Source organism: Neomonachus schauinslandi, chromosome 11 (assembly GCF_002201575.2).
Source record: "Neomonachus schauinslandi chromosome 11, ASM220157v2, whole genome shotgun sequence".
NCBI classification, from domain to species: domain Eukaryota; kingdom Metazoa; phylum Chordata; class Mammalia; order Carnivora; family Phocidae; genus Neomonachus; species Neomonachus schauinslandi.
Genome location: NC_058413.1, coordinates 89,530,706 through 89,544,183, shown reverse-complemented (window position 1 = coordinate 89,544,183; position 13,478 = coordinate 89,530,706). Strand labels below are relative to the sequence as shown.

At 40.1% G+C, this 13,478-nt stretch overlaps 1 protein-coding gene across 1 annotated transcript in view; it reads right to left on the bottom strand.

Annotated features, from left to right (window-relative positions):
• The window catches only part of CDON (cell adhesion associated, oncogene regulated), a 65,032-nt gene extending 52,615 nt beyond the window's left edge, over positions 1 to 12,417 (bottom strand). The window contains exons 1-6 of the mRNA XM_021696231.2: positions 12,339 to 12,417; positions 10,419 to 10,691; positions 8,552 to 8,698; positions 7,571 to 7,714; positions 6,643 to 6,930; positions 4,269 to 4,538 (exon numbers count right to left, since the gene is read on the bottom strand). Of these exons, the coding sequence (XP_021551906.1) occupies positions 4,269 to 4,538; positions 6,643 to 6,930; positions 7,571 to 7,714; positions 8,552 to 8,698; positions 10,419 to 10,691; positions 12,339 to 12,417 (1,201 nt within the window). The remainder of the gene's footprint in view (positions 1 to 4,268; positions 4,539 to 6,642; positions 6,931 to 7,570; positions 7,715 to 8,551; positions 8,699 to 10,418; positions 10,692 to 12,338) is intronic.
• Positions 12,418 to 13,478: the final 1,061 nt, after the last annotated feature.

The window sequence follows — 13,478 nt, the reverse complement described above, 5'->3', positions numbered from 1 at the left end:
TGTATACATTATGGGTTACCAATTTAATTTCTTTTTCTCCATTTTGACAACTAATTATCCCACATCAAAACTTGAAATGGACAGCCTTCTCTTGGTGATCTGCAATGCCACCTAAGTCAAGTCCTTAGGTGCAAATGTCTTTAGCTGTCTCTGTCTTGTTCTAAGAGTCTATTTGTTCCTGCACCAATATGTTATATTTTAATTACCACAGATTTTTGTATACTAATATCTGTAAAAACAAGTCCCCCATGTTCTTTTTCTTCTTCTTTTCCTGTCTTAGCTATTCTTGGGCCTTTGCTCATCCATATAAATCTCAGAATCAGTCTGTTAAGATCCTCAAAATATTTTGATAGGATTTTTTTTTTCTGTTTAAAGATTTATTTATTTATCAGAGAGAGTGAATGAGAGAGAGAGAGAGACAGCCTGTGCACACATGCGGAGGGGGGTGGACAGAGGGAGAGGGAGAGAGAATCTCAAGCAGACTCCCCACTGAGCAGGGAGCCCAACGTGAGGCTCAATCTCGTGACCCTGAGATCATGAACTGAGCCGAAACCAAGAGTTGGGCGCTCAACTGACTGTGCCCCCCAGACACCCCCCAACATGCTCACTATGAGTATACAGAATCAGGTTACCCCTGGGCCTGAAGCACAGTACTGCTGAGGATAATGTAGAACCTACACCAGAGTTATCCTAGCAAGGGAGGGACACTGGTGAGATGTTATTATGCCCACTCCCTGACCATTTTGATAGGATTTTAATTGAAATTGCATGAATCTACAGAAAAGGTTTTGAAAAGACCTGACAGCTGTCTAATACTGACTTTGGGTATCTACCAACTGGTACACCTTTCTAGGTTACCTAGGTCTTTTTCATGCTGCTAATATTGAAAGGTGCCTTGTAAATTATATTTTCTGTTTGTTGCTGATTGTAATGATTAATTTTATGTGTCAGCTAGATTGGGCTAAGGGATGTCCAGATAACGGGGTGTGTCTGCAACACACAGAGTAGAGCAGATGGCACCACCCAACACGGTGAGCACCATCCAGTCTGCTGAGTGCTCCGTAGAACGAAAATGCAGAGGGAGGTGAATTTTCTCTGCTTAAGCTGATTCATCTTCTCCTGCCCTCGGTCACTGGACATCAGCACTTCTGGTTCTCCAGTCTTTGGACTTGGGTTAAGACTTACACCATCAGCTCTTCCTCCTCCCCACAAATAAATTATACTATTGGCTTGCCTCCTTCTCCAGTTCCATAACCATGAGCCGATTCCTGTAAGAAATCACCTCTTCTTTGTATCTTATATATTCTCTTGGTTTTGTTTCTCTGGAGAAACCTAATACAGGGTTATGTAGAAAGACATTGATTCTTGCTTGTTGGTCTTCATCCAGCCACCCTGCTAAATGTTTTTGTTATTTCTAATAATTTGCCAGCAAATTGAGAATTCTCTATGTTGGCAATCATGGCAGTTATAAATTAATAATGATTTGGTTTCCTTCTTTCTTTTTTTTTTTAAAAGAATTTATTTATTTATTTGAGAGAGAGAGAATGAGAGAGAGCACATGAGAGGGGTTAGGGTCAGAGGGAGAAGCAGACTCCCTGCCGAGCAGGGAGCCCGATGCGGGACTCGATCCAGGGATTCCAGGATCATGACCTGAGCCAAAGGCAGTCGCTTAACGAACTGAGCCACCCAGGCGCCCATTGGTTTCTTTCTTTCTTATCCTTACCTAGTTTATTTTTCTTGTCCTTCTGTGCTGGTTAGAATCTCCAGTATGATGATAAATAAAAGAGATTTTAAAGAGAATCTTTCCAATATTTCACCACTAAAAGTGATGTTTCTTGTAAGTTTTTGTTAGATACTTTTTATCAAATTAAGAAAATTCCCTTCTGTTTCTATTTTTCTAAGAGTGTCTAACATGGATACTGAAATATGTCAAATTTTTCTGCCTCTATGGATATAATAATATTATTTTTCTTTTTTATTCAATCAAAAGGATGAATGACACTTTAAATTTTCTGACAGATTCCTGGGATGACTCCTTAGTCAAGATATATTTCCTTTTCTTATATGTTGATGACTTGCTAATATTTTATATAGGATTCTTGCATCTATGTTCATAAATGAGATTGGCCTTTGATTTTCCTTTCTTGTGCCATTCCTTTGTGATTTTTAGCATCAAAATCATACTGCCTGGAGAGTTCCCATTTTTTACTTTTCTCTGGAAGAGTTTATGTAATATTTGGAACAGTCTGTTACTTGAAAGTTTAGTAGAACTCTCCATAAAACCAGCTGGCCTGGTGTTTTCTGTAGAAAGATTTTAAACCCCTAATCAGTTTCTTTCTGATAGTATAGGACTATTCAGGCTTTTTCATTTCTTTTCAGTCACAGCTTTACTAAGTTGTATTTTTCCTAAGAATTTGTCCGTTTCTGTCTATCTTTGTAAATTGCTGGCATAAAGTTTATCACAGTCTTATTACTTTCAATCTCTACAAGACTTTTACTTTTTATTCCTATTATTGTTTATTTATATTTTGCCAAAGATTTGTCCATTTTATTAGATTTTACAAAGAACCAACTTTTTCCTTTATTGATCCTCTCTCCTTCATCTTAATTTTCTATTCAATTGATTTCTGCTCCTATCTTTATTATCTCTTTTCCTCTACTTTCTTTAAATCTCTTCTGTTTTTTCATTTAGCTCACTGATTTTTAGTCTTACCAGTTTTCTTTTATAAGCATTTAAAGCTATACATTTCCTTCTAAGTTCCATTTTTGCTATATCCTACACGATTCGATCTGTGACATTTTCATTACCAAAGTATTTTATTTTATCTTATTTTTTTAAAGATTTTATCTATTTATTTGACAGAGAAAGACACAGCGAGAGAGGGAACACAAGCAGGGGGAGTGGGAGAAGGAGAAGCAGGCTTCTCGCTGAGCAAGGAGCCCGATGCGGGGCTCGATCTCAGGACCCCGGGATCATGACCTGAGCCGAAGGCAAACACTTAACCAACTGAGCCACTCAGGTGCCCCACCAAAGTATTTTAAATTTCCATTATAGTTTTTTTTTAAACTCCACTATTGAGAAGTATATTTTACATTTCTAAATATAGGCCAATTAAAAATTGTTTTTTATTATTAACTTCTAAAATAATTGCATGAAGGTCAGAGAATTGGTCTGCATGACAATGATTCTTTGACATTTGAAATAGTTGTAACTCATAGACAAAAGATTGATTTCCTAATATATAAAGAACTACCAATCCACAAGAAAGAAGACCAACAATCTAATTTTTAAAATGGACAAAAGCAAATGAACAGTCAATACATGGGAAAGCAAATTCAAAATCTCATACCCATGAAAAGAAGCCTAATTCACTCATAATAGAAGAAACATAGATCCAAAGGTACTTTTTTTTAACCTACCAGACTGGCAAAGATTTAAAAAACAACTGACAGTGCCCTGCCTTGGTGAGGATAGGAGGAGATAGGCAGTTACACATTGCTGATCAGTAAGAATGTAAAGACAAGTAACAATTTTGCAGAGCAACTCGGTGGTATCTACCCAAATTACCAATGCATACCTGCTTTTATTCAGCAAGTTTATTTCTAGGAATTTATTTTGCAGATATAAACCCCTGAGCAAAATAATCTATGCAGAGGGACATTCATTATAGAACTCCTTAAAATGGCAAAAGATTAGCAATAGCCATCAGGAAGGTACTAGCCAAATCATTACAACCATATCATGGAATACTAATAAGCAGCAATTTGAAAAAGGAATGAAACATTCTTTAATACAGGAAGATATCTAAGATATGTTAAGTGAAAAATTCAAGATAAAGAATACACCACCATTTAGGGGGAAAAAACAAACAGATGTTATTAAACGCACACAGACATGTTACGTGTAAGTGATCGTAAATGTACATACAAGGATATTCAAGAAACTGATAAAACTAATTAGTTCTAAAAGCAATATGGTTGGCTGGGGAATAGGAATGAGAGACTTTTACCACATGCCTTTTAAACTACATAGTAAGTAACTGCTAAAAAAAAATAATTAAAAATTTTTTTAAATGAGCTCGATCAAGTAATATTGCTTCATCATGGAAATACTGACCTGCAACTAGAAAGGAACATGGGAAATAGGCATTAGTTCTGTTATGGTAATAGGATTATGCCCTTTTAGTGAAAATGATTTAATTTTTAACCAAAACAAAAGCCTACCTGTAAAGTGAAACTTCCTATGATTGCAGGACCCAAAAGCCTACCTTTTTCAATTTCAAGTCTCCCAGTAGACTGTATGAATCCAATCCCATTATCTGCTACACACTGATACAGTCCCGAATCTTCCATGGTCACATCACTGATTTTCAGTCCGTTTCCTGCAGTGAGATGTCGTGGGGAAGGATGAACAGGCTGCGCATTATGGAACCAGGTACGGTTTGGAGTTGGGTTCCCGTGCACCTCACAAGTGAATTGCACTGTGGCGCCCAGAGAGACGGTCTGATCCTGCAGTCCTTTAGAAATTGAAGCATTTTCTGAAAATAAAACATATAAATGAAACTCGAACCCCTAAAAGGTACCTTTTTAAATTATCGCACGAGACACAGAAAATCCTCCCTCTGCTAGTAACTAGTTGAAACCAAATTGCATTCTTCACTCACATTCTCCCATCTGCTGTGGTCATCAAGACAAAATTAGAAATGTATTTGAACTTTCTTCTAATTGGATAAACCATATGTTACTAATATGTCATTGTCTCTTTTTCTAGATCTCTCCACCCACTTAATTCCCGCCAACACACACACACATACACACACACACACACATGCTTGGGCTTTTCTGAGCATTTGATTCAGGTAATTTCTTTAAAATAAATAGTTTCCCAGCGTCTGCCTTCGGCTTGGGTCATGATCCCAGGGTCCTGGGATCGAGTCCCGCATCGGGCTCCCTGCTCTGCAGGGAGCCTGCTTCTCCCTCTGCCTCTCTCTCTCTCTCTCTGTCTCTTATGAATAAATACGTAAAATCTTTAAAAAAAAAAAAAAAAAAGGCACCTGGGTGGCTCAGATGGTTCAAATAAATAGTTTCCCTGGATTTCACACTAAACAAGAGCCAAAACAGAAGAATGCTTATTTGCAAGTTAAATGCTTTCCATGGTCAGTTCTGCCTTAAGGTTAGATGGATACTTTACTATCCATCAAATCACTTACACCTAGACAAAGTAAATCATTTACCAACATTTGTAACACATGCCCAAATTATTTGACTACGCATATTAATCTAGGCCTGATTATCATTGCACTTTGAAGCTCACCTGCCATACTCTTCCTTCCTTCCCGTGTTACCTGTGTCAGGCCATTGTTGCAAATAAACACACACAGAAGTTTATGAAAACTATCTTTACTATGCAACCACTTACTACCTACTTTTTCTGGCTTTCATGAAAATCTGTTTTGATAAAGGAAAACATTTTCTGCTGCTAGACATGACAGTGATGTAGGTAGCTAGAAGGAAGAAAGGAGAAGCTTTGAGATAAAGACTGTATATTTATTTATTTTTTTTTTAAGGTTTTATTTATTTGACAGAGAGAAAGACAGCCAGAGAGGGAACACAAGCAGGGGGAGTGGGAGAGGGAGAAGCAGGCTCCCCATGGAGCAGGGAGCCCGATGCGGGGCTCGATCCCAGGACCCTGGGACCATGACCTGAGCCGAAGGCAGACGCTTAACGACTGAGCCACCCAGGCGCCCCCCCTTTCTTTTTTTTTTTAAAGATTTTATTTATTTATTTGACAGAGACAGACACAGCGAGAGAGGGAACACAAGCAGGGGGAGTGGGAGAGGGAGAAGCAGGCTCCCCATGGAGCAGGGAGCCCGATGCGGGGCTCGATCCCAGGACCCTGGGATCATGACCTGAGCCGAAGGCAGACGCTTAACAACTGAGCCACCCAGGCGCCCCAAGACTGTATATTTAGAATGTGGGTAGAAATAATGCAAATTTTATGAGCCAGATACAGTGAAAGCATTCCAAAAGGGAAAATAAAATGATAGATTTTTTTTTTTTAATTTTATTTATCCACTTGACAGAGAGAGAAAGTACAAGCAGGGGGAGGGGCAGAGGGAGAGGGAGAGGGAGAAGCAGGATCTCTGCCGAGCAAGGAGCCCGATTCGGGGCTCGATCCCAGGACCCTGGGGTCATGAGCTGAGCCGAAGGCAGACGCTTAACCAACTGAGCCACCCAGGTGCCCCGAAACAGGTTTCTTTTTGAGATGACATTTTTTAGTCAGTACTCTTAGTTACTACTACTGGGTTCTACACACTGATACAGCCCAGAATCTTCCCATCCTACTGAATTCCCGTCTCTTTCCTCCAAGTCATTAGGAAGGAAGAACAAGCTCTGCATGACATAACCCGGTTGGGGGTGAGGTTCTCACGAGCATCCCAGGTGAAATGTTGTATGCCACCAAGAAATACTGCCAAATTCAGCGGCCTTTAAAAAAAAGGAAGCTTGTTCTGACTGCTGGTACAGGTGTTTCTAGCCAGTCCCCGTTTCATTTGTAGCTCCCAAATAGATCTTCTATTCTAGCATCAGTTAGACCAGAAAATTAGCCTGACTTGAAAAACAATTTAATAAGTAACATCTTACCAAGTACATTAACCATGTAAGTCACACGTTGTATGTCTCCAGACTTGTTTCCCACTATACAAGAATAGTTTCCCGAGTCCGTTGGGTCAATGCCATCTGTGGCAAGATGAGAATACAACCTTCTCCAGCTGCTTCCCTGCAGAGCGTCCTGACCATCCTTCACCCAGTGCACTTGAGAAGCTGGGACCCCACTCACCACACACTCCAGGGTGACAGGGCTATGAGAAAGGACAGCTAATGCCTGTGACAGGGTGGGGTGAAGAATACGAAAATCCTCTGAAGAAGGGCCTGGGGAGAGAAAACAAAAACTTTTTATTAAGTATTCACTTCCAGTCTCTCCCCTCGCAAACCTGGGGGTCTTCCCACCTTCCCATTTATTCTCCTTTACGCTACACGGCCCTACTCGTTAGCTAAACAATTTTTTAGTTGAGAATTAAAATTAAAACACTTTGTGACCCTTGAGAGCTATTTCTGAATTAGCAGTTGAGAAATGTCGAATTTTTGACAAGTCCAGAAACCACTATTTTGTGGTGCTTTGACTATTGGTTCTATCTCAGTTCAGCTACCATAATCTGCAAGAGAAAAGATATATATTTTTTCATAATTTACAGTTAGCCACCAATTTGATTACCAGGGATATAAAGTTACATTTTCTCTATAATTTCTTCTTATTTGCGCAATGGGTCAAGTTCTCCATATGCTTTCCACTCTGTCAATCTTGACCAAAATTCTCTTCTAAAAATTCATTATCTTTTAAAAACACGTACAATACCATTCTATAACGCATTTATGTAGTTAATTTTTCATAAGACTCTCTTAGGGTAAGCAAACAGGATCTGAAAGAAAAATGAACTTTGCTTTCCCAATGTTTTATAAGGAATGCTTCTGAGGACTCTTCCTACTTACCATTATTCTCCCAAATACTTACGACTCACAAGAAGCTTTCGGCCAATGGGTTCAACTTTTAATTCATGTGTGACAGGATTAAAAGCTGCACATTTATATGATCCCTTGTCCTCTAAAGATACATTCAAAATCTGAAGATTCCCTGATGGAAGGATTAAGTAATTCTCTGAAGAAAGAAGAGAATGCAGTTAGGCCTCCATAAGAAGGACGCCAAGTAAAACAAATGAAGGTTGATAGCTGTGCTTTAAATTTAGATGTAAGAATAGCCGCAAAGAAGCAATCAAGGAAAATGTATTAAATGAAAGAAAGGGAACGTCGAGGCAGGGGAAAAAAAAAAAAGTCAACAATACTAGAGGAACAAAAATCAAACCCAGCAGAAACATCTGACAACAGATCATTTGTTGAGAAGGCTGAAAGCACAAGCATATTAAAAAAAGATACAATGACCGTAGCTACCATCTTGAGCAAACTTCCACCTACAGCACTGACCCCCCAGTGTCCATTTATGTCTATCTATTCATTTTTTTTCTCAACAAATCCTGCCAGTGAGGGCCCGGCCACAGGGGCTACACTGATCAAGAAAGCAGACAAAAGCCCCGCACTCATGCAGCCAGCATTCCAGCGCGAGAAATGGGGGTGGCAGAGGAAGGGGTAAATAAGATACAAGCAAACAAAAACATGTATAACACCATGCTATGAAAATTTAAAAAAAAGGCCAAGTAAAGGGGACGGAGAGCAACAGGACGTATTATTTTAGATGGGGCCGTGAGGGAGGTCTTCTCAGAAGAAAAAACATCGGAGTGGAGACCAGAATGAAGGAGGGAATGTGGGGTTGTAATCACATCTACAATGTAGCCGTTTGTGCTTGTCTCCACTTGACTTCCGAGACTTACACATTTTTTTGGTATCCACAGTCACTAGCATACAGAGCTCAAAAGTAGGTGAAGGACATTTGTTCCGTGGGTGTCACTGGTTTTTTTTTTTTTTTTTTAGAAAGTCTCACCTGTGGAATGTTTCAGCCACTTTCCCCGGATTTTATAGCGCACCTCAGCCTTGGGGTTACTATCTGGTACCTTGCAGCCAATGAAACCAGTACTTTTTTCTTCTGCTGTAATAACATGCTTTGTTGCTGAACCAAAATCACCGAGAACTAAAAGAAATAAGTAAAATAGGTAGATAAATAAATAAATAAATGCGAACTTGAACTCTCTTTCCCAAAGGAAATTTAAAACCAGAAGCCACATGGGCAACGTGGCCATTGGTAACAGCTGATCCCAGTTCACAGAGTGGCGTGATTTTTTTTCTATCTCAGAAAGTAGCTGGGGTAGAGGTGCATGGTTGAGGGCTAGAGCTAAGTCATGGCACCCTTTTCCAGAGGTCAATGCTTCCAGGAGACTACAAGAAAAGCAAGCAGCTCTTAAAAACATCAGCATCTTAAAAACACCTTAAAAACTATAAAAATATAGTCCTTCCCATTCTGTCGGGATAAACCCTTTTCACATCCAGTCCCTCATCAAAACTCACTTTCCTTATGCATCTTCATTCTGTGGGTAGCTACTCACATTGCAATAAAATGGTTCATGGGAACGAACCTAGGACATCGAAAAACCAAGCAGTGTGTTGTTTCTCTCTCAGTTCCTCTCACTACTTCCAGTTCACTACAGATGGAGCCGCTTTATTATCTCCAAGGCTGAAAGCATTCGGCCGCCTGCCACTAGGAATTCAGCCTTCCAGTGTGTGTCCTGGAGCTGTCCATGGGTCATAGCTTTACAAAAACATTTACTCTTCTCAGTTATGACAAACTCACGACTCCTGGGGAATCCAGATTTGTTCTGTAAATAGGGGTGCCCTAACAAAGACATTTTCCATTACTGGAAACCATCACCATTTGAAAGGCAGATGGCTCAAACCTACTAAGAAAACCACCACATTCCAGATTTTCCATAAGTTCAATACTCAACATTCCTTTCTCTATGGTCAATTATTTCTTTTCCTGCTTCGTTAGCCTGGTTTCAATCACATAAATTAAAATCACTCAGTAATCAAAACAAATAAGACAATTAGATATGAAAGATAGGGGTGCCTGGGTGGCTCAGTCGGTTAAGCATCTGCCTTCGGCTCAGGTCATGATCCCAGGGTCCTGGGATCGAGTCCCGCATCGGGCTCCCTGCTCAGTAGGGAGCCTGCTTCTCCCTCTCCCTCTGCCTGCCTCTCTGCCTACTTGTACTCTCTCTCTCTAATAAATAAATAAAAATCTTTTAAAAAAAATTTTTTAAAAAAAAAAGATATGAAAGATAAAGGACGGCATGAAACAACTGAGTGCCAAAGGAGACAACAGCTTTTTTGTTGCTGTTGATGTTAAGGACTTTTATTTTTTTATTTTTATTTTTTTTTTAAGATTTTATTTATTTATTTGACAGAGAGACAGCGAGAGAGGGAACACAAGCAGGAGGAGTGGGAGAGGGAGAAGCAGGCTTTCCACCGAGCAGGGAGCCCGATGCGGGGTTCAATCCCATGACCCTGGGATCACGACCTGAGCTGAAGGCAGACGCTTAACGACTGAGCCACCCAGGCGCCCCGATATTAAGGACTTCTAAATATTCACAAAGGAATTCAGAATTCGCACTAGAAAACGTTCCTAACCATGGAAAAGTTGCTTCCGTGCCCCCGTTATAGATGAAGACACGAGGTTAGGCTCACAGAGGTTCAAGTACATCTTCCCCAAATTAAACACACAGCAAGAGTCAAGGCTGGGCTGAGAACGCCTATGTGTTTACTCCAGAGCCCACGCCCTTCCCTCTGCTGACAGTGCAAGCACTAGCAGTAACCCTGGCAAAAAGCACAGACACCAGAGACCAAGCTCAACTCACCAGCAGTGGCAACTGTCGCAGGGCTGCTGACAATGGCGCCGATGCTGTTGTTGGCGATGCACTGGTAGGAACCCGAAAGGGAGGGGTTAAGAGACAGGATAGTCAAAGTCCCCTGATGAATCTCAATCTGTTCCATGTTTCTATCCAATCGTTTTCCATTATGCAACCACGAGATATGAGCGGTCACAGGTTTAGCAGAACAACGTAGGACTATGGGTCCACCAAGTTTCTGGACGGCAGACAGTGGCTCAGAAACAAAATAAGGTGCCAAGTCTACAAGGAAACATTCCCCACGTGCCAACGGGCGAGGGGAGGGGGGGAGAGAGGAGAGTATATTGAATACATTTCATCTGAAATCTATATAACTACAGGCAAGCCCTTATTTCATCATAGCAGTTACCGTTCTTAATGCTTGTGAAAGTTCTAGGAACATTTTTATACGCCTGTTTTTGGAAGGAAAAAAGGGCAATGCGTTAACCTAGGACTTAATGATTAGGGTAGAAGAGATGAGAAACCTTCTGATATAAATCAGACAACATACCAACTCTCTAAGTGAGAAATGGCAAGTGGCTCTTTTCATGAAGTACCGCCTAAGAAATGCAAGTTAAGAATCTGGAAAAGTGAAAATAGCTTGCAAAATAAAAAGAATTCTCTCCTAAATCACCAAGGATTTAAGACTAAGTTATTCTATAAATAATGGCTACAGTCTTACTACTTCCCTTTAATATAAAACAATGTTCAGTCATGCTGAAATACAAAGTCTATCCTTTTTTGGATGTAGAGTGTCAATTTTAAATTTTATTTGGTGTTTAGAGTGGTTTCATTTGTGACATCATTTCCTCAGCAACTTGGGGGGGCAGGGTGGGTTCTCGCACTAACGGATCAAAACAGATAGCCCTCCTCCACCCAAAAGGGTGGGGGGGACAAGAATACTGTTAATCTGAGGGAATAAACTACTTCAAAGAAAAAAAAATTCAATAGATTGCTAACCCTACTTCCACAGGGTATTTCGTCAGAAATATGAGGGACGTGCCTCTCTTGACTAAAACCTGAGGTAGTTGTTCAGCAAAACAAAAACAGAAATAAAACCAGCCGATCAGCTTTTTGGCTTACAAAAAGTTATACAGTATTCTTAACAGAAATAATAAATATTACTTAATGAATAAACATCACTTGTATTTCTGTATTACTTCTATAGGAATCTGTACACGAATCTAAAATTAAAAGAAACACACGTGGGCCATGCACTGGGTGCGGGCTTATATACACATCTAACAATCAATGCTTTTAAGCTTATCAGTAACAGAGGTAGAGAAAAACTCAGACAAGGTCATGTGAGAAAGTGGCAGATTTGGGATTTGAACCAAGTTCTCTCCAAGCTGAGTACTAATACATGCTGATTCTAAAATTTCTTCAGTGGTATGGAGTCAGCATTTTATTCCTGTTACAATTTCCAAATTCAGACCTTTGTAACGTATCCTCTTACTGAAAAGAACATGATAGGACGATACTTGTTTTTAAGGCAACAAGAGGAATAAATTATAAGGACAATGTTAGGAAGGCCTGCCAATGCCCAAAAGCACTATCAAGAGATCCTGAAATTGCTGAATGAATCAGTTTTTAAATCATTCGGCTGGGTCAAACAAATCTTAGAAATGTCTTTGGAAACCATGATTATCAGTGAGGATTTAAAGCTGAAATTTGTTTTTTTATAGGATTAAGAAGAGGAAAAGCCTGAGTGTAGACATGACCATTCTTGAGGATTAAAGAGCATACTTATGGTGCCGAGCACGGAGTCATGTATAGAACGGCTGACTCGCTGTATTATACTCCTGAAATTAATATAGCACTGTATGTTACTGGAATTAAAATTTTAAACTCAAAAAAAAGCAAAAACCACAACCATTCTTCAGCTCTTACCTGAATTCACAGAAGGACACAGAATCGTAAGAGCAACAACATACAGCAGTGTCTGTAAGGGCCAAGGAGCTGGATGCATAGCGCCAGATTACAGAAGCAGGCAGGACAGACTTCCGGGCTTTGTCTCACTAAAAGACATCCAGAAAAAGAAAGAAAGATCATCTAAACCCCCCAAACAGCTGAAATCTCGTATCTCAATAGTCCCAGTTGTGAACACAATGGCTACCATCTAGTTTGAAATCTCTGTAGAGTGTGGCAAATACAAGGCACTTGATGATCCATATCTCCCCAATTCACAAACTAATCTCTAGACACTAAGTTAATGTTGGAAGTTTTGCTCATCCTTCCAAGGCACTAAGATAGTAACTCCTATTTTACAGAATCAATCACTTTACATGAATACTTGATTCAACTGCCTTTAGTGCATTTGTTTGTACATTTTACAAGCATCTAAAACTCACCACCACCAAAATGCAGCCCCGCTTCACTGCCCTAAAATAGAAACAGTAACCAAAACAACAAAATAATAACATTTACTTAGTGCTTAGTATGTGCCACACACTATTTCAGTGCTTTTTGTAGACCCAAAGACCACTGGCGTGAGACTAGACGGGAACGGTGGCAGAAAGGTAAGAGGGAGACCAAGTAGGAGGTAATGTAATCACTCAGGAGAGAGATGAGCACATGAAGGGTCAGACCAGTGAGTCAACTGTGGAGGTGGTAAAGAGTAACTGGACTCAGAGTATATTCTAAAGGTAGAACCATCAGAATTTGCTGAAGACTTGGCTAGAGTATGATCCAAAGATGTGTCAAGGATAGCTCTTAGTTTTAGGTGTAACAGAATCCATAATAACTCTGTTTACTGAAATGGAGAAGACCAGCAAGGGGGAGATGGATTGAAGGGTTTAGTCAGCCGTTCTGTTTTGGGAAGGTAAGTCTGAGATACCCATGTGGCATCCGAGTACTACTGTCAAGTCAACAGCTGCATATAGGGATCTGGAGCTGTGTGGAGAAGTCAGAGCTGGAAATATAGATGTCAGAAGTATAGACGTCAGACCTATTAAAGCCCCAGCACTAGATGAGCTCTAAGGAAAGTACGACAGAGGAAAGGAGAGACCAGGCAGGAGCCTTGGGATACAT